This window comes from Schistocerca nitens, chromosome 2 (assembly GCF_023898315.1).
Source record: "Schistocerca nitens isolate TAMUIC-IGC-003100 chromosome 2, iqSchNite1.1, whole genome shotgun sequence".
Lineage (NCBI taxonomy): Eukaryota > Metazoa > Arthropoda > Insecta > Orthoptera > Acrididae > Schistocerca > Schistocerca nitens.
In genome coordinates, this window is record NC_064615.1 from 448,021,117 (window position 1) to 448,043,890 (window position 22,774).

The window sequence follows — 22,774 nt, forward strand, 5'->3', positions numbered from 1 at the left end:
CTTGTTCTCGAAAGAACAGTTATTGTTGGTGACCGTGCAGCTTTTCCCTGCAATAAATGATGACTAACTGACAACCTCAGCTGCTGATAGGTGTTGTTGTTATACCTCGATGTGGACAGCTGAAAATGTGTGCCCCGACCGGGACTCGAACCCGGGATCTCCTGCTTACATGGCAGACGCTCTATCCATCTGAGCCACCGAGGACACAGATGAATAGCGCGACTGCAGGGACTTATCCCTTGCACGCTTCCCGTGAGACTCACATTCCCAACTGTCCACAATTCTACATATGTACTGTACCTTATAGACATTTGCCCACCCACTCATTACTCGCGCACGCGCTGGCGATTCCCGTAAGAGTTAGGGCAACCTGTGCGCATTCGCACAGACAAAGGTCAATGGCTGGGTAGCCTTTAACTATATATCAGCAGCTGAGGTTGTCAGTTAGTCATCATTTATTTCAGGGAAAAGCTGCACGGTCACCAACAATAACTGTTCTTTCGAGAACAAGTTACTGTCTTTGTATATATAGTTAAAGGCTACCCAGCCATTGACCTTTGTCTGTGCGAATGCGCACAGGTTGCCCTAACTCTTACGGGAATCGCCAGCGCGTGCGCGAGTAATGAGTGGGTGGGCAAATGTCTATAAGGTACAGTACATATGTAGAATTGTGGACAGTTGGGAATGTGAGTCTCACGGGAAGCGTGCAAGGGATAAGTCCCTGCAGTCGCGCTATTCATCTGTGTCCTCGGTGGCTCAGATGGATAGAGCGTCTGCCATGTAAGCAGGAGATCCCGGGTTCGAGTCCCGGTCGGGGCACACATTTTCAGCTGTCCACATCGAGGTATAACAACAACACCTATCAGCAGCTGAGGTTGTCAGTTAGTCATCATTTATTTCAGGGAAAAGCTGCACGGTCACCAACAATAACTGTTCTTTCGAGAACAAGTTACTGTCTTTGTATATATAGTTAAAGGCTACCCAGCCATTGACCTTTGTCTACTAACTGTTACTTTAATTCTACACTTGGGCGATCCTGGGTGGCAAAGACAGTTTAACTAGGTGATCAGTGAGTCAAGTACTCTGGCCCTAAAAATGTGGACAACGCAAGCTGAATTGATCTGACGCTGAGCAGACTTTGATTGATCAAATCTACTGAAGTTTCTCTACATAGGTGCAGCCGAGACCAAATGGCGATTGAGATGTGTACACCCTGACAATGCCAGAGTGGCAGTACGTTACCCTGTATGCTTCGTATGGTGTCGTGACTTGCAGCTGGCGAGATGTGTGCGGTGGAGGCGGTGAGACTTGGAGGCGGCACCTGTGAATCGATCACGGCCTCGAAAGAAATGCAAAAATCTCACCGTCTAGCATCTGGAGGACGGATCGCAATTTATTCTCTGCCAGAGCCCTGAAATCATGGTGGATTTCTGTGTGTGACACACCCGTTCGCTGGTCATACCAAGGTGCAATTTGGCTCACTTATATGACACAGCGCACAAGGATACCAAATGTCAAGACTGGTAAACTAAAAACGAATAAGTGTGCCCTCGGCAAACGAGTAGTCCGAGATCTTTGAAGTCACACTGTCGGTACAGTAAGAACTTCACCAGAGGCTCCCCAGTCGAAACTACTCGCAAGTGAAGTCAGTCTTAGGACAGGTCCCAAGTACCAGCTACACATGCCAGAGCTTCGACCACAAGTTCTTACCAGACCAAAGTCCCACACCCCACTGCTTTGCACCATTCCAGAAAAAAATTCCATTTTCGTGGCAAGTGTATGAACGACACCGACTTCACCCTACCTTGAGCCAATCACATGGCTGTATAGGGGCTGAATCTCCACTCCCACACGACAGCACAAACTCATGTCGAACCAGGGCAAGAGTTAAGAAACCTGTGTCTCTGGGGAAAAAAGAAACCGCGTATTACTGACTTTTTTAAGTTTTCACAGAGGGGGGAGAGATGATTTTGTCTGAGGTCCTGCCTCTCCCCACGGGAACAAGCGAACAAATACAATCTCAAAGATCTTTATCTAAATTGCGTGTGCCTTGGAGTTTGTTAGTCCTAGCTATGAGGTGTAATAAACATTCTATCTTTAAACGTTTCTTAGACGCCAGAGTTTTCTTACACAACCGAGGCGGCCGATGGAAGTGGTTCACTGGCCTATTTGCACTATCAGTAAACATGAAAACATGTGAATTTTTATTGCGTGTGGCTCTGCACACAATGCCCGGTTTACGACTCCACTGTGTAGACGCTTTCCTTTAGACCACTGCGCTAGCCCAGGCTTCTCCTCGCACCATGGTAGGTAGTAGTATGGTATTGTTCTGCTGGAGTCCTGTGTCGATGAGAGGCTGCCCTGTCTGCCCTGTACGGCTGTGGGCCTGTCCGGCAAGATTTGCTAAGGGATCAGCTCGCCGCCAGTTGCTTTTAACTCCCAACAAGCAATTTCTACAAGCTAAGAATCATAAAAATACCTCATGCTTTTAGCGCCCTACCAGGCTCCATTAACATCTGCTCAGGCCATTAACTTTCTAGTCTCGCTCACAGTGCATCAGATTGTAATAAAATGTTTAATAATTTTCCGTCATGACAAAGTGTAAAAAGGGGCCTCACTGTGGATCTCCATTCAGTTGCTTGGTCGAATCGAGAAATATTCAGATCTGTGGAACTTTCATCTGTGGCAGTGGATCAATGTTTGACTGCACGGAATCGTGAGTACAGAGATATTGGTAATCAAGCTTGTGGTCTATCAGGTCTAACCACCACCACAACGGAGTTCACTGTATTGAGCACCAAGCACATCATAGCCCCATCACATCTGCACCTGCCATCCGAGACTAAATATTGACTCCGTGCAACATACTGTGCCATCCCGCACCATTTGTCGGAGAGTAGCAGCTTCGAGACTAGGGATTTACCATTCCACACGTAGGCTGCCATTAACACAAAAGGATGGATTTGGAGTGGTGCCATGCCTGGGAAAAATGGATTGCTGGAACAGCGCCACATTGCGTTTAGTGATGAATCACGATTCTGGACTATGCCGGATGACGATCATCGGCTAGTATGGCGGCTACCTGGGGAGCTGTCCCTTTCTTACAATGTTTTGGAGAGCACGCCGTTGTTCCTCCTGGCGTCATGGAGCGGTGATCCGTTGAGTATGACTTTAGGTCATGGCTGGTAGTGATGGTTCAGATGGCTCTGAGCACTATGAGACTTAACATCTATGGTCATCAGTCCCCTAGAACTTAGAACTACTTAAACCTAACTAACCTAAGGACATCACACAACACCCAGTCATCACGCTGGTAGTGACTGAGGGAACTCTGACGGCTCAGTGATACGTCACAGACATTCTGCGTCCTCATGTGTTACCTCTCGTGCCATTTTTCACCACAAAACGCTCGTCCACTCGTGACATATCTCTGTGAGCCGTCGGTGTGATGTTGAGGTATTCCAGTGGCTATGAAGATGTCCAGATCTGACCCCAATAGAACATGTGTGAGACAAACTCAGAAGTCAGCTCTGTCCCAGTGCCAAAGGATATCGAGGACCATTTACAACAGTTGTGCGCCATTTGCCTAAGAAGAGAATAAAACGAATATACGGCATCCTTCACAACCAAAACAGTGCATGCATCCAAGGCAGAGAGGCTGCAACACCATGCTGGCAAATGGTCTCATACTGTCACGTTATTTGTAAATTTGACTGGATTTTGTAGTCACTGTAATGACATACGATATTCTGATCGTACAACATAGGCTTTCACGACCACATTTCATAGTTGCTGATAAATCTTCCGGGCTGTATGGCTGTGCACGAAGAAACTTTTCGGTTACTGACGTCTCGTCTAGAACTGCGGTGGCCATCTTCGGAGGTGCTCCACGTGATTCTGAGTCTTGCAGGACTCATCATCACCAGAAGCACCTCCAAGGATGTCAAGCGCAGCTCTGGACGAAACGTCAGAAACCGATAAGTTTTTTCAACCACCGCCATACTGCCCGTAACACTCACCAGCAACTATCACATACTCTCTCAACTTGTGCAGTCTTAAATCGTTTCCTCCTTCACTTCTGGGCGTTTCAGTATTTTTGTCAGCAAATTTATTTGCTGATTCGATCGCAGTTAAATTTCAGTCTTCGTATTAATAGGAGGATTTAAGTTCGCCTGCTTAGCTGGATGGTAACGTGTTCGCCTCCCATGCAATCGGGTCCGGGTTCGATTCTCTGTCGGGTTGGAGATTTTCTCCGCTCGGGGACTCGGTGTTGTGTTGTCATCATCATTTCACCCTCATCACCAGCGCGCAAGTCTGAAATAAGACTTGCCGTTGGTGGCCGAACTTCCCCGGATGGGGCCTCCTGGCTAAAGATGCCATACGCTCATTTCGTAGGAGGGTTTTAATTTTCTAATTTTTCAGTGTTGTATAACGGCAACTGACAAATGGGCCAAGTAATTTGTTTACTGCGTGAGCTTAAGGAATTGTTATGGAAAAATGGAGACTTCACGCGAAGGTTTCCGTTGGATCATTTTTACGGAAACCGTAAAAGCTTAACGCTACTTTTAAAAAAAAGGCTGTTTATGAACTGTTTTCAGAATTTAGTCGTAGTCGTGCTTCCATGAGCCATCAGTAATGTGAACACGCTCGTTGTTTCGAAAAACATGGATGCAGTGTTCTATATGAACGACATGTGACGTACCATAACGTAGAGGGAGGCGAACACTGTAGTCCACTCGATTTCGCAGAAACATTTAGCTTTTTCGGAAGTCTCTTCCTACCGGATAGCGCCATGATTGACCGAAGCTAAGAAGCAGGCTCGTGTCTGATGGTTGATGAAATAAAACGCCGAAGTGTTCCAGTACGAAACGGAACGAACAAAAATGGTTCATTGCAGGAAAGTGATGGCATCTTTATTTGGTTACGCCGGACATGTGACGGCCATTGCTGTACGGTATCGAAGAATAGTATACAATTATTTGTTTACCACAAATCACCGCCGAAATCAGGAAAAACAAGCGAAAACGTTGCGTCATCGTTCATCGTGACATCTGGCACGTCAGGCAGTGTTCTGAGCACTATGCGTCTTAACTTCTGAGGTCATCAGTCCCCTAGAACTTAGAACTAATTAAACCTAACTAACCTAAGGACGTCACACACATCCATGATCGAGGCAAGATTCGAACCTGCGACCGTAGCGGTCGCGCGGTTCCAGACTGTAGCGCCTAGAATCGCACGGCCACTCCGGCCGGCCAGGCAGATTATTCTTAGACGTGAAAAAAACATGGAATTAACACCTCACTGCCTGTATTCATCCGACCACTTGCCTGACGCCTCCTTTGTGTGCCTTCACGTACATTCGCGTGCAGGGACTTTCCAGCAGACGCAGTACTTTCGGCCATTACTTCCATAGCAGTATCGACTGGAGTCTCGCAAGTTAAACACTCTTCATGGCCGTAGCAGATACATCCCCGTGTTTCTACATCTGGTGATCGAGATGGCCACAGTATGAAATCATTACATCCAACGGTTTTCTGCCAAACTGTGATCAACGTGTTCTCTAACATCGACAAATCGTTGTTCGGTACGTCATCGCTACGAGTAAACACAGGCAAAGTTAAATGAATTGCGAAAAACTACACTACTGTCATATACACAGACACACGGGTAGCTGAGATTTAAAAGGATAGATCGCGAATCAAGATGCTAATAAACCCACCTTCTCCAGTCTCTGATAACTGGACACTATAGTTTGCTTCAACGTATGTGATTGTCATTCTAGTCATGCGTCGGAGTTACAGAATGAAGCCCGTGCACAAAACAGCATAATCGAGATCAAATATAATACAATGACAATTTTGACCAGAGGAAGAAACTAGCACCCCTCTCAAATAATTCAAAATACTGGGTCACAGACAGAGAATAAAACTTTTATTCCGAAGTCCTACATGTGATCTGGTGGGATGTAAAGAACTTTCCATAATTACATGAGAGATAGAATTCCGATAGATAATAACCTGTTAAATCAGTGACCTTTACGCCAACGCTAACGTTTGCCACCATTAGGTTTGTGATATACAGTAGTAATGATACAGTTACCAAGTGAACTGAAATGTAGAATAAGCGACCCGAGATAGGGCAAATGTCTTATTTCCTTAAGAGACAGTCACTAACGCTTTCCACAAAGTGTACCCGTTTCCGATCAGTCATTCGTCGTCGCCAAACTGCTGCAAGCATGCATGTTCACAACGCAGTAGGCAAGTTACATCACCACTTACAGTATGTGCTTATAGTACGATAACCACTGGCCGACAGAAACCCATTGCGATTTGTGAAATGCACTAGTGACTGTGTCGTAACGAAATAGAGGAAGATAATCACGCATCTCCATGACAGTGTGTCATTTCGTTCCAAAGTGGACAAATATTCCACCAAAATTGGAGTGAGACTCATTTTAAATAACTACCTATGTGTGTTTTTAAAAGTGAAGAACTACAATACTGTCTTATCACATATCTCGTAGAGCACGGCCAATTTTATAAAACTTAACAAATCCCATATGTCGGCGTCAAGTACCTACTTTTTAGCACGTATAAATTCCTGCTTGTCCGATAAAGTCTGATCAGGGAGCTAGATTAGATAGGTATACTTTTCGTTCCAGTAGTTCCACAATGAGGAGATCCTCCAGGATGCAGAACATTTAAAAAAAACAATTCACAATAAATAATTACAATAAAAAACAAGTACGCCAATATACCTTCCACAGATACCAAGTGAAATAATCGTCATGGACGTGAATGAGTTAAATAAAGTATATTCATTTAAAAGGTAATAAGTACTAAATTGAAAAATCATTTCATAAAACTAATTCACAATGATGGCATTACTGCACTGAATTTGTAGTACTAATACTCGCATTATTTGATATTAACTGTAAAACACATACACACACGCATCAGTTGGTTCTAGTAATAAATTTATCAATGGACTAGAAGGAGTTAGCCACCAATAAAACCTCTAGGCTCCGCTTAAACTGAACTTTGTTTCATAGTTAAACGTTTTATGGCTAGGGCCAAATTATTGAAAATGGGTGTTCCTGAAAAATTGATACCTTTTTGAATCAAAGTGACTAAATCTTGGTGAAGGTTTTCTTATATTTCTGGTATTGATTTCATAAACTGAGCTGTTGGTTCGCAAAAGAAATATATTTTAACGACAAATTTTGTTAAGGAATAAATGTATTGGGATTCAGTAGATAATATTCCTAGACCTCTACGGAGGCCTTTGCAGGATACTCTTCAGTTCACACCACAAATAATTCTTATTTTATTTTTAAGGACCTGGAAAACTTAGCTTTGCTTTATGAAATACGCTAAAAAATAATTCCACATGAGATTATAGAATAAAACTGAACATAGTGTGCCAGCTTTTTCATTTTTTATATCCCCTATATCTGACAACATTCGCATTTCAAAGAAATATTTGTTTGGGGCTTCAGCATTTCTGCGGTGTGCTGTCTGTTTGCCACCATATATTAGTCATATACTGGTGGGAAAACTGTTACAATTCTGAACTGCATGCAGTTAGCCGATATTTCTAAGACGACAATTGATTTTCTATTTTCTGCAATGTATATATCATTTGCAAACAAAACAAACTTGCCGGCTGCTAGTATTACACATGAAAGGTCATTGATATACATAAAAAAGTAAGGGCCCTAAGATATAAATTTGTGGGACTCCCCACGTAATTAGTTCCCATTTGGATGATGTCTGATAGCTTAATGCATGTCTCTCTCTCCTGATAACACACTTTGTTTCCTGTAAGAGATACAAGATTTGAACCATTTTTCAGCATTTCCTGTAAAACCATAATATTCAAATTTACTTAAAAAAGATACTGTGATTTACAGATTCCTTTGACAGAACACAAAATACTGTACACCAGTAGCCTGTAATTTTTCGCCTAATGAATTAAGTACATTTTCATTGTATGTACAGACAGCCTTCTCAATATCAGAACCCTTTATAAATCCGAACCACAGCTCGGAAAATATGTTATTTTCTTTCAGATCATTAAGAAGCCGATTGGATATTACGAGGGGCATTGAATCAGCAGCGCAACACATTTTTTCCCTGAAAGCATATTGGTTTATTCAGGATTCCAATACAGCATATTATTCCCCACTCTGTTGGCTACAAAACCCTGCGCACTTACACCACCTTACTGTGGAGGCCTTTATGTCCACGTGGTACCATCTTACAGGCCGAAGTCGGAGTCAAAGTCTTGCTGCATTAAAACTACCCGTCATCCATGTACTGCTTTCCACAGCGTGCATCTTTCATTGGGTGAAACAGATGGAAGTTGAAAGGTGTGAGATCCGGGCTGCAGGGTGGATGAGGAAGAACAGTCCAACAAAGTTTTGTGAGCTCCTCCGGGGTATGCAGACTTGCGTTGTCACGAAGAAGATATTCGTTTGCATTTTTGTGGTGGCCAACACACTGAAGTCATTCTTCAATTTCCTGAGGGTAGCAAAATACTCTTCAGAGCTGATCGTTGCTCCAAGAGGGAGGACATCAAGCAGAATAGCCCCTTCAGTGTTCCAGAAGAACTTCGCAACGACTTTACCGGTTGAAGGTGCGACTTCGAACTTTTTCTCCGGGTGAGTACTGGTGTTGCGCCACTCTATGGAGTGCCATTTTGTTTTCGGTTCGAAGTGATGAACCCGTGTTTCATCGCCTGTGACGACGTTCGTCAGATATTGTCACGATCAGCCTCTCACCGATCAAACAACTCCATACAGATGGTCCTTCGTTGCTCTTTATGTCTTCTGTTTGACGGCGGGGAACCTACGGGGCAGCCGGCCGCAGTGGCCGAGCGGTTCTAGGCGCTATAGTCTGGAGCCGCGCGACCGCTACGGTCGCAGGTCGAATCCTGCCCCGGGCATGGATGTGTGTGATGTCCTTAGGTTACTTAGGTTTAAGTAGTTCTAAGTTCTAGGGGATTGATGACCTCAGCAGTTAAGTCCCATTGTGCTCAGAGCCATTTGAACCATTTGAACCCACGGGGCACACACCTCTGAGTACCCCAGCTGGTGGATGAGTGTGTCAGCAATACCGACAGAGACGTCCAGTTGTGCAGCGACGTCTTTGTTCGTGATCCATCGGTCACATCCCCAGGTGTCACAGTTCTGTGTAGCCTGCCGGCAGGCGGGAGATCGGATAGGTGTGCATGACATTGATGCGATAAATGACGTTCGCATCGCGCAACGACTCGCCGTGCTATTGTTCACTGCCCAGCTCTCCGTAGACATTCTGCAGAACGCCATTTTGAAGGCTACGTATAGCGTCGCCATCTATCGGAGCTTCATGAACCGGTAGGAGTTAGAGCGAGAATATTCCACGATGTCCCACAACAAATTTCCCTTTCTTTCTACCGAAATTGGCAGAGAAAAATAATGTGTCTATTACTTATTAAACACCCTCGTGCCTTCCCTAAAATTTTTAATAAATCTAGCAAAAGTGAAGTCAGACAGAAATTTAGTGGTAATTAGTTATCTCCTTCCTCAAACAAAGGCTATACTTTAGCATATTTCAACCAACCAGGAAATCTTCCACCGAGAAATGACTGGTTACACGGATCACATAATACGCTACTAAATTCATAAATACACTCGTTTATTAACTTCGTCGATATTTTATCATGACCACTACAATTTTTTGATTTTATAGTTTTTATGGTGGACGTTACTTCTTCTAGGGTAGGGTCATATTCATATGAGTGAAGTTACGTGTAATGACTGGTCTGAAGTACTCCATGGCAGCATATACTGTTTCTGGCAACTACATCGTTTTGAAAACATTTCTGAAATGATTGTTAAAAAGTTTTTCAACTCTGTGTAAATCGGTTACCAATGCATCAGTTATTCTTAATGCTCACTGCCCCTCTTCATGTCTGCATCTACGAGTCTCCTACTTCACTATATCCCATATTGCCTATAGATTTTTACCTCATGTGATTATATTTTTCTTGTTCTGTATTAGCTATGATGTCTGTTCTTCTAATGAGCTATAGCATCAACATCAGAGCTGTTTCTGACTGACAGATGCAGTTTTCTCTTTGTTTTACAAAACATCTGCTTTCCTTGAGTATTCCATCGCACCTTTGTAAACTTTGGTCTAATCTGGATTACTTTTTGGAAGTATTCAAATAATGTAAGAACACTATTAATAAAAGTGTTTTAATTTTCATTCATGGCGTGAACGCTGTATACATCACTCCAGTTCATGTCTTTCAAGAGTGCCCTAAAATTAACAATTGGCTTATGACTACCGTCTTGAATACAGATTTTATGTCCTGTTTGGCATTAATATTTAACAAAAATGACTGCATGTCATGGTCTGAGACGCCATCGACTATTGGTTTATAATATAGTTTTGTTCATTAGACGTTTCTATGAAGATACTATCAATGGCTGTTTGTGAGCAATTAGCTATCCTATCTGCGGAGTTTATGGTAGGAACTAAGTAGAATGATAATGTTACTGACTAATAAATTCTTATCGGGAGAGGTTTTAAGAAAATCTACGCTATTTCTTTGTTTGTTGTTGTTAAATAGGCCAGTAGACCTTCGAGGTGATTTATGAACAGATTAAATGTACCTGTAGGTGCTTGGTATATACTTACTATTATGAAATATTTGTTTCGAAATTCTACTTTTCTTTCTCATGTTTCTGTGTGCTGCTCTAGGCAAAATTTATTAATGCCTCTGATCTTAAATTTATGACAATTCCTGATAAATGTGGTAACTACATTTTTCTCTATTTCTGTTCTACAAAAGTGAAATGCTGACCTAAATCCTGTAACAATTAACACATTTATACCAACAGTCACATGATGTTCAGGGAGGCAGGTTATGTCAGTTGAGTTTGAAGACTCTAATCCATCAGTGCAGGCAAGCAGTTCATTAATTTTGCTTCTTAGTCCTCGAATGTTTAGATTTCATAAAGACAGCTGCCATTTGACTGCGACTGACTTAAAATTGGGTGGAAATAAAATTTCTGCTGTTTGCTGTAAATTTTTGACCAACAATTGTTTGTGCTGATGAAGTATGCCAGGTTTGTACTGTTAGCTTCCTTTGTCGAACTGAATGTTTGTTTCAGTCCTAATCTCTCAAAAGTTAGTTTCTTTCTGTCCTTTCTACCCTAAAAAAAGGTGTTGTTGTGAACTCTATAATCACTGGTATTTCAGTGCCTTCCCCCTTAAACTTTTTGCCATTAGCCCAGTCAGTTTACCCTTCCTTTCCTGTTGAGGCAAAGGCCATTTCTGGTATAATATCATCCACTGAGAGAATCAACAGAAAAGACGCCAAAATGTAACCTTACACCCTACTTAAGCAGCCATTCCAACTCCAAATTAACTTTTCTGACAAAATAGCTCAAATGAGGTCGGTCATGGTGTCTGAGAACAGATGAAAACTCAACATCGATATATTTCGAAGCTGATGGAATATTTGCCAGGTCACATTCTACACTGTACGCAGGATTTCTGTCAGTACTATTACCTGCCCCATCCACAATAACCACAGACTCTTCCTTGATGAAGTCTCTGCATTATGATCCCAAATTCTGTATTGCCTGCTGCACACCAGCACCAGATTTAAAAAAAAAATTGGTGACATGGTATTCTGATCCTAGACCATCCTGCAAAAGTTAGCCAACACACTAGCATGAGAACTACCTAACAACAGAACTTTATTTCTCTTTAATGATTTCACTACATTCATACTTTCCAGTGTACTGTTTTTTGTGCGCTGTCTTGACTTGAATCTGCTTGAGACTCATCAGTTTCTAACTGAAGAAATGGGTAAAACATATGTTTGGCCTTCACAACAAAGCTGTTGGATGAAGTTCTAAGCATTTGAACTGCTGCTACTAAACAACGTTGTCACACAAACTTGTGCTACCTGTTATGGAATAAGCATTGATAGCTGTGCAGTTTCGGTGGATCACACGAAGAAGTGCTGTAATAGAACTTATCCTTAGAATGAATATCCAGAAGCTTCTCTTCAAGTTCAAAATTGGAAGTTCACTAATCTTTAATCACGTCTACAAGATACTACTGGTGATGAAAAGATCTCTTACAGTCTCTTATAATGTTAACACACAGGTAGGTAGTATGGACATACGTGGAGCATAATAGTCCTTATTTCACCAAATAATAGATGCACACACAGTACAGACGAAGTGACCAAAAGCTGCTTCACATGCAGGTATGTAGAAAGAGTCGCAGAACTGTTATTTGTCACAAACATTGTTGAAAATTTCCAACCCATATTTTGATTGTCTGTTGCTCATTATTAGAGAAGAAGTTCTCTCAGCCTAGTTTGCATGAAAGGAAATGCAACCCAAAATGTTCCTGAGGCTGGGCTAAAGAACAGACTAGCTATATCAGCCGAAGTCTAAATGAACAGAATAATAGGGAATGGTGCGAGTTTGGGCATTATAAAGACTCTCTCAAGGATATTACTGATCTTTGTTGATTTATAATGGTTTACAAATTCCCTGTCAGAAATTTATCTTCTATTGGCTGTTAATTTTGTTATTACATTTAGTTTGTATATTATTTCTCATGAGCAGTATCTATTAGGGTAAGCAGCACTAATTTATGCCTATGCAATGGGAATCCCAAGTTTGTGACCATGGAATCTATAACATTTAGTAATTTTTAATTAAGGATCCTTGCTCATCAGTATGATTGTCACTGGATTCAGAAAAACGAGGTGATCAAAAGTATATGAACACATACTGGAAATTTACCATAATTTATCTCTAACTGACACTGAAAATTTGGCTCTTTGATTTTGAAGTAGTCTTTCCTTCTGAATTTACCTATTAGCTCGTAAATTTTTCCTTGTGGCTAAATATACAAAATTTTCTAACTGCAATAACTTCTGATTACTATTATTTCTGACAAAATTGATTGTCTCTTTGGAGTCATGAGAACAAACTGAACGACCTCCACAATAAAGCTGTGCGAGGGGAATTGGTTACTACCATTCTGATAATATTGATATTATGTGCCTAATGTAGGAATTTTAACATAGAAATTTTGAACAGAAAGAGAAAATATTATATAGACCTTAATACCCTTTGTCAGAAAAGTTCCAGGACTTTTTTTTTTTATTTCTGAGGTTGCAGTATGAAATAGGAAGAAATGTTGTTGCGGTAGGTGTGCGTTCTTGAAATGACCTTGGCTGTGTTTCCGCACAAACTCACTAGGTAACAGGGCTGTGCTTAGTAACACATTGTTTGGGTTCTTGGCGCATTAGTTGCAGTGACACAATAGATGCTCATAGTGAGCAAAGAGTGATTATAAAGTTCTGAGTTATGTTCGGGAAATACCTAGTGAAACTTGGACAATTATTAAGGAAGCATATACAGGCAAGGCACTTTCAAGAAGTCGTGTTTTTGAGTGGCACAAAAGGTTTCGTGAAAGCAGAAATTCAGTGCAAGACGACCCCAGAGCTGGTCGCCCGTCTGCAGCACATACCGATGGAAACGTGGAATGTGTAAGACCGTTATTGCAGGAAGATAGTCGTGTAACTGTGCGTGCGATGTCAGAAGAACTTAATTTGAATCGTTATGTCTGTCATAAGATTTTACGCGAAGAATTAGCGAAACCTAAAAATGTAAAACTCATACCTCACATACTAACGGACGAATGGAAAGATAAAAGACTATGAATTTCTGCTGAACTACTGGATAGAGCCAGGCGTGATCCCAGATTTCTGTCAAAGATTATTGCTGGGAGGCGTCTTAAGTGCTGGAAGTCGGAGTCCTGGATCACTAGCCTCGAAGAAAATCAAACTACAACGTTCCAGAACAAAGACAATGTTGAACGCATTCTTTGACTGTAAAGGATTTGTTCGCCTTAAGTATGTTCCTCTAGGTCTAACAGTGAATAAAACTCTTTACATCGACATCTACAAACGTTTGCGACATGAAATCCGACGTCGCCACCCTGATTTGTGGCATTCTCAGGACTGGTTCTTACTGTGTAACAATGCAAGACCTCACCTGCTTTATCTGTTACCGAGTATCTGCCCAGACATTCTATTATTGCCATCTCATATCCCCCATAATCGCCCGATCTCTTGCCTTGCGATTTTTTCTTGTTTCCGCTAGTGAAAAGTCAACAGAAAGGATAGCTTTAGCAAGATATCGCAGACTTCCAACGGGCTATGACAAATAAGCTCACAGGCTTCGTGGTTGAAAATTTCCCTGTTTTCTTCCAACACATCCAGAAAGAATGAGATTTTCACTCTGCAGCGGAGTATGCGCTGATGTGAAATTTCCTGGCAGATTAAAACTGTGTGCCGGACCGAGACTCAAACTCGGGACCTTTGCCTTTCGTGGGCCAGTGCTCTACCATCTGAGCTACCTAAGCACGACTCACGCCCCGTCCTCACAGTGACGAAAGGCAAAAGTGCCGAGTTAGAGTCTCGGTCCGGCACAGTTTTAATCTGCCAGGAAGTTTTACATCCAGAAAGATTGGCAACTGTGTGTAGATAGCCAAGGGGACTATTTCGGTAGCAGCAAGGATTGTTACTTGGTAACTGCAGTTTTCTGTTTTTAGAAAAACCTGTCCTGGAATTTTACTGACAAAGAGAGTAGATGAAACAGGAGTGTGTACAGGGCAAGATGGTGGGTATCAGCCTCCTTTGTCACAGTGTGCATAAAATTCGACAAAATTCCAATGCTAAACTTGTGGAAGCTTGACACGCTGTGCAGACTGTAGGCACGACGTTGCAAACAGCTTTCGGCGCCGTCGCCGCTGCAGAGGGCTCCACCGGCGATGGCGAGGACGACCAGCGGCCCAGTGGAGGGCCTCGCGCACACCTCCGCCTCTGGTCGGCGCTTCTACAGCTTCGAGGGCCTGCCGTACGCGCAGCCGCCGCTGGGGCCGCTGCGCTTCAAGGTGCGTGACGGCGTAGCCAACGTGTTGCGCTCCACTGTGGGTCTGTCGCACTGTGCTATAACTTACATCAGTATCAAACGGTCGAGGATACAGTGTGTTTGCCGGCCGGGGTGGCCGAGTGGTTCTAGGCGCTACAGTCTGGAACCGCGCGACCGCTACGGTCGCAGGTTCGAATCCTGCCTCATGCATGGATGTGTGTAATGTCTTTAGCTTAGTTAGGTTTAAGTAGTTCTAAGTTCGAGGGAACTGATGACTTCAGAAGTTAAGTCCTATAGTGCTCAGAGCAATTTGAACCAACCATACAGTGTGTTTCAAAGACAGAGGTCATTATTCCAGGTATGTATTCCCCACAAGTGGACAGAAAAAAAACAGTTGACAACATGTGTTCGGAAATGCTTTCGAAACAGCGATATTGACCGGAACGTTTTTCCTCCCGCAGCCAATTGTCGTGACAAATGATATCAACAGGACACTTAATTCCTTAGGAAGGCTGCACTGAGTGCTGGTTTGCCATTCGACTTGTCTCACTCACATCAAGAGCTAGCAGGAGCGCATTCCACGACGGTACGGCGAACGGCAACTCAGCGCTGGCTCGTCGTTTGTACCAGGAGAGGTACTCAAAATGAAGAGGTCTAGATCGGGAGACTTTATATGGTTCCATTGCCGTCTGTGTGTTCATGGGAAGTTTTGAATCTCATGGTTTGCAACGGCTTTATCCTTATTATTTGCAACGCGAACAGGTCCCGTCACGAGCAGATTACCTCACATGAGTATGTTCTAATACTGCTTCTTGCAGCAGTGTGCTGGAAGTTGAGATCGCGTCTGCAGGGCCATGAGACACTGATATGCTGCCTGTATTCGTACAGCAGGATGACATTCGAAACATCTTCTGTAAAGGCAACTAAAAACTAAATTCCGTCCGATCAGGCCGCGGACGTCCCAGCGGTACCGACCGCCCTCCGTGTCATCCTAGAAGCCAGAAAATACGCGCACTGGATGCGTTGCAGTTAATTATGTAGGTTTTCTGCTGGGATAGACCCGTCCTCGCTATAAATACGTACGAGGCGAGAAACAAGATAAACACCTCTTTGAGACCACAATGCTGACATGACTTCGCCTACTGGGTTTGAAGGAGCAGACAAACCTTTCCACCAGGCAGCTGGAAGCTCGATGGGATGGTGCCATTTGGACCAAAGTGATGCTATTCTCTTCACAAAAGTAGTGAAATTCTGACAATTTGAATTGAGGTTCATTATCTATGGCCATGTTTATAGTTATCCTTCGAAGGAAAAAAATGTAATAACGACTGTATGATTTTTGATAAGGAAATTAACTGTATCTGAGAAACATAAGAGAATTTGCTTCTTGCAAGAACCAAGATAAACCAATGTGAAGGCACAAAATGCTCAGTGAAGCCTAGATGAAACCAGCACCAAGGGGCATTAGCCATGGGAATCATGTATGTGCCTGGACTACCTGATTGCTTGGCAGGTCTTGCATGCTATCGCCATCTGTTTGATGTCTTTATCGATGTCTGAAGACATGGTGTTGAGCCAACCTTTTGGTGATAACTGTACATACTGACTTTGTTCAAGCAATATCAATACCTGGTATTGGAGTGCTTTGGGGATAGTCACTTCGGTATGTCCATTGTCTCCATGCAGTGAGTGTGGTGAATTCATTCCGATCCTGTCAATATGCCTGGATCTTTGGATTTTGACTGGTGTCTACCGCTATCCTGTATTGTAAAAACTGTATGCTGTCACGGGGAACCAGATCCTCTGGCGAGCTGTTGGCAATAGACGTGGCATCTATTGTAAGTGTGTGATCTGCCTCTTCGTCTGTACGCAAGCAGACTTCTAAAACAGCATCAGAGTTGGATCCTGCCCTACAAGCAGACGGGACAATGCATCTGCATTCGCATGCAGCAATGTTAGGGGACTGATGACCTCGGATGTTACGTCCCATAGAGCAATGTGAACCATTTGGAGCAGCAATGTTGAACGGCAATGCATTTCATAGTGACACCCATAGGGGAACATGTCCCCAGTATTGGTTCTGGGCAATCCTGGTAGGTATCTCAACGTGGTCGTTAGTGGCAAAAGTGGCTTATGCTCTGTTAAAAGAACAAATCGCCATCCACACACATGTCACGAAACTTTTTAGCGCAAGATAACGGCCATGCCTTGTTTACTATTTGACTATAATTGCACTATGCTCGTGACAAGTTCTGAGAAACAAATGCAACTAGGAGCTCCACGCCTTTGATTTCGTGAGAAATAACGGCCCCAAAGCCATAGTCTGACACACCTACATCAGCGATCAGCAACTGCATAGGGTTGTAACCCATGAGGCACATAGGCTGGAGCAATGTCTGTTTTAAATTCCAAAAAGCCTTGTTTCAAGTGAATAACCAATGCCATTTAACCTTTTTGTGAAGAAGCTGATGGAGCAGTTCAGCGATAGCCATTGCATGAGGAATTAATTTTGGGTAACAGTGTAGCTGACCCTAAACCAATTTTAGTTTTATGGTATCCCATATGACATGGTCTCTCTACAAGGTTTGAAGTGGGGCATATCCCTGAGACAATTTAATAAGACATGTACTAAATGTTAACTTCTTGTACGAAAAAACAGCATTTATGTTTGTTCCACTTCAAATTCGCTTGTCGAAGCATACTGAATAATGCTCCCAAATTACTGCGATATCTATTGCATTTTTGCCAATGATGAAGGTATTGTCCAGATTATTGGCTATGCTTTTAATTCCCTGTGTCTGGCGTTACAAATATCTCTGAAATATGTAGGCGCACTGCCAGTGCCAAATGGAAGACAATTATAGTGAAAAAGGCTAAACAGGTATGTTGTGCACTTAGAGGCTTCATACAATGGTAGATGTACATAGGCGACCCTAAGGTCGATTTATGCAAACAGTGTGCCGCCAGCTATTTTTGCCAAGATCTCCTCAACCTTCAGGACACGATGGGTGTCGGTGACAGATTATGCATTGACGGTAGACTTAAAATCCGCCTTAATTTTCAAACATCAGGTCACTTTTTCAACTATTGCCATAGGAGTAGCCCATTCACTGTTGGCAGCAGGAATCAGGACTCCTGCATCTTGCAATATTTCTATCTTGAGGTGAAGCTTGTCCTGCAGTGTTAGTCATCGTTGACGAGCTATAAGGAAATGTGTGCCTCAAAGTCGGCGACGACGGTCGTCTGGTGGGAAAAACACCAAAGCATACTTTGTAAAAAGCTTTCCAGGGTAGGTAGTAAGAAACGATTGGCTGCAGAACATTGAATAGTGGACTTCCAAATCTAGAGAATCAAAGAGATATAAACTCGAAATGACAATGGACCCCACCGACTATTAAGATACAGGCCGACATGGATGCTGCTCAATACTGAATCTGATCCTTGGATTGGCCATTCACTCCAGTGCTGTCAATATTGTTGCTTTTAAGCTGCTTGGCAAAGGGCTCGAGTGGTGATGAATCAAGGTGCCTATATGTGTCCCAATTCATGATGGTGGTAGAGGACCGAGCATATATCTGGAAAGTGAAGTGTACAGTTATGATGACCACGACATCCTGTCTGTGAGGGGCAGCACGGCCTGCGCATGGATGGCATTCAGGCAATGTACATAGTCCGCCTTGTTCGAGTCAGTATCCAAGGCATCCATAAGAGTACTATCCACATTCATTTTTAGGGAAGACTGGCAAGCCACCGTCTTCTGTCCAGTTTTACCACAGGCGAAAGTATCATTGCTGACGCTGATGTGTGATAAAATACTTACTGCATGTGGGTAACTTCTGGTTGCGACAATTTCCTGTGACATCCAGACTAGAGGGAGACTTGTCCATCGGAACAGGCAGGCTTCAGTGGTGTGGTCGAGCATGAGCCTTATATGGGAGATGGGTGGCAGTCAACTGTATTGGATCTTTTAGGGCCGCTGAGGATAACTGACTGCTTGAAAGCCTGGATGAGGGGGAGGCACGTGGACAAAACTGGGTTATTTAACTTCAGCAGGTTATTCCATGTGGAGAATGGACTAGAATCATATCCCCAACCAATGACTTGTTTGCACTTAATATTGGAATGCTGAAAACGGCCAGGGTGGGAAATTCCTTGCATCTGTGCTATCCACTCCCAGTAGGACGGTCCGTTTTACTTTCAGTAACTGAAAAATTTGCGCCTGTCGGCTCTATATGAAGCAGAGAATCAAAACAGTCCAAATGTTCACAAATTAAGGCATGTGGTTGTACTTCAGCATTTCACTGCTGTAAGAGGCGATGGACATCAGCCTCAACATAGGACAACTAAAAAGCCAGCTATTGGGTTTCATCTGAGATCCCGATGAAATTCTGTTCTGGACATATGACATATATAGCCAGTGGATCTGCTTTCCTGTCAAATGCCTGGAACAGCGGAGCAACGCCTTGAAGCCCTTCACCATGGAGCTGATGTGAGACAATCTGTTTGTGACCAAAGATGACAAGGTTATGGTGCTCATCTTATGCACCAAAAGTTCTTGCACATGCTGCATGGTCTGCTGCACTTGCTTCACGTTTTGTGAAGGCAATAATACTTGGGTGGCCACGTCTCTAACAGCTGTGGACACACTGAAACGGAAATCTGATATAAGGACGTCACATATGTGGAAAAACAAGTGGATGCACCGTCTCCCGGGAATGCAGCAGAAGATGATATTTGTACTCATAGTGGGAACAGCAGTGATCCAATTAATTAGTAATGAAATACAATAAATAACAGTTTTTATCACATGAAAATGCACTTTTGTTCATACGTGCTGACTAGTTTCGCCTCAGTGTGGATCATCTTCGGACCATATACCAGTTATGACGTGTGGAGACGATGGTATGGATCAGGAACTGTGGACACTAGCTACCCATTGATGTCAAAGTTTAACTGTTTGCCTAGAGCGACTAAAGTAAGTTACATACGATATGATGGACAGAAGATGTTACATCAGTGTGTGGTATCCACAGTTCCTGCTCCATACCATCGTCTCCACACATCATCACTGGAGTATGATCCAAAGATGATCCACATCGGGACTGAACTGGTCACCATTTATGAATTAAAACTGTGTATTTATGCGAACAAAACTGATCAGTATAATATTTCATTCGCAGCGGAAGAGTTCAGCCCAATCCAGAAAGAAACTTCGCTGCCAACTGAAGTAGCAGCGCTGGGTTCGGCGAGCAAAGACTGACACCGGTGAAGATAATACAAATTCACTCTTCTCCGTCTTGGTGAATAAATTTACAAGATCACAAAAATAGTTGGACAGTCTAAGTCTCTGTCATACTAAATACTAATGATAGTTTAAGTCAAACTTAACTGTTTGCCTAGAATGGCTAAATTACAAACGATATGACAGGGTCAAAGTTTTAAGGACCACACGGTGAGACGACTGTCTTTAAACTCAATCACAGTAGCGAACCGAGATACCGAAGTCTTGGAGGTCCGAGCGTCGAGCGGCCAAGTCGTTGCCTTGCCAGGATGAAGACTGCTGGCACCTCCACGTAACTGTGGAAGATAGCGGTCGAGTGTTGGCTGGCTGGTTGCAGCTACCGTATGATCCGGGCGAGGCACAGAGGGCCAACTCTCTTAAAACGCGGACATACTGGAGAAATGGACATACAAAGCTACAAACCTGTGTCCTTTTCAGGGTTTTGGAGTCGCTGATTACGAGTCCGATGTCGGAATTACAAAGTTCAAATCGGCGGATCCAATATAGCAGATCAAAATTTAAAAATTTAGTTTACTCTAGTAAACCTTAAAGAGCATAAGGTGTTCTGAGATCGCTGATAACGAGTTAGAGGTCGGAATCGGCGTACTGAAATGCTTTATTCGATATTCTACATTTTTCAATCGAAATAGTAGTCACATAGTCACATTCGTGTCTCGCATCATTGACAATACTGTATAATACAGAATTAATATTGTCACACAAATATAAAGCAAAAAGTGTTGAAATGAACGATAATAGGAACGTGGATGATACTCATTATAAATGTAGTTCAACCACTGTTTACGGGCAACGTCAAATCAACAGTATTTCCGGTGATCCTGATTCCACCCCATCCACAATTTCGACATAGCTAACGATTTTGGATAATATCGGCAGCAGTTTATGTCTATATACGTCATTAAATTGGTTACAAATGTCATAAACATTCCCTCTGCAGTGTTTCTCATCTTCTTTTATCCTGGGTAAGATCGCTGTCATATATTACGCAAGCCACATAAACAATATCTGAGAAATGTTTCGTAATCCGATTCACTGTTTGGCGGCTAGTGTCACGACACATATGACAGCGACTTGTGATTGGAAATTCAGTGCAGCAACAGGCAAGTATGCACACAAGATTTCGTGGGAGTAAGTCGGACGGGTGGATGAACTGCTTGCGAACTATCAGCGGCCACGTGACGTAACAGAGGCAAATAAATCCACGCCAGCTGCGCGGACACCCGGAGTCGCAGCGGTGGCGTCCGGAGGTGTTCTCCATAGCATAGCTTATGTCTGGTGTTGCCATAATGACACTTTGTTTTGTTTGCGTTGTCGAGTCCTCGGCGCTCTAATCCATAGGCTGGTGGGCTATGTGCTCCGACGTACACACCGCATACATTTGTTTATGAAGCGTGAGACGTAGACCACTTTCATCGTTTCCAGAGGTAATGGCGGTACTGAAGCTGTGACGACGGATCGTCAGTTCTTTTGTGGGTAGCTCCGTAGATAGAGCACCTTCCAGCGAAAGGGGACGTTCCCATGTTTGAGGGCCGCTCCGGTACACAGTTTCAGTCTACCAGGAAGTGCCTTAACCGACTCGAATTCTGTCATTGGTCGAAGACCTCGCGGTAATCTTGTCATAATATCAGAAAATATGTTTTTCTCTATTTTCGGATCAAGAATTGTTCCAACACTTCGGCTATGTTTATGGTAGCATCTGCAGCAAACAGAGCTCCATAGATACCCATATCTCATTAGAAAATTTGTGCTATATGTCAAGGCGTCGAGTACTAAGAGTACTATGCTAAACTTTGTGTGAAGAGGCTTCCCATTTAGGCCTAGCGCTATGTACCGCGCCTACAGGAGTCAGAAAAGAGCAGATAGCTTCATACAGACGGTGACTCATGGTCGTAGTACGACAGATGTACGCTTACGATCGAGCAGCAGATCCAAGTAACAACGGCTATGGTCGGGAGGTGTCAGCACCTTGCGGACTATGAAATCCTAATTTTTCAAACCAGTAAATTTTGTAAATAAAACTGTGTCTTCTGGAAATGTTACGTATTTTATTATTTATTGCAGGTTTAATGCGTTTAGTTATTAGTGTGACTGAAGGGGTGAATGCGAAGTACCATAATAAATGAATATTGTTATGTCTATTAACTGATTATATGTTAGCGTGAGAAATATGTTATTAAAGGGAGAATCAACCATACGCTCAGGATAAATTTGTAAAGTGTGATTAAACAGTTTATGGTACCGGGGATACAAAACCATTTTACGATAATTCTGTTATTTAAAGAGGGAGTTATTTTGATATTTATGAGTTTCATAAATTTGTTCATTTAATAAATTACTCAGCAAAGCTAATAAATTGTGATTGGTTCGTAATAACAAACACGGGATAGCGCTGGTTTATACGGACATATCATTGGCTGTAACGTTTCTCAGCTGATAAAAAGGCGCTCAATCCGGAACCGCGCGACTGCTACGGTCGCAGGTTCGAATCCTGCCTCGGGCACGGATGTGTGTGATGT

At 43.0% G+C, this 22,774-nt stretch overlaps 1 protein-coding gene across 1 annotated transcript in view; it reads left to right on the top strand.

Annotated features, from left to right (window-relative positions):
- Positions 1–22,774, top strand: part of LOC126235078 (esterase E4-like) — a 317,082-nt gene that overhangs the window by 159,822 nt on the left and 134,486 nt on the right. The window contains exon 7 of the mRNA XM_049943812.1: positions 14,817–14,978. Coding sequence (XP_049799769.1) covers positions 14,817–14,978 — 162 coding nt within the window. The remainder of the gene's footprint in view (positions 1–14,816; positions 14,979–22,774) is intronic.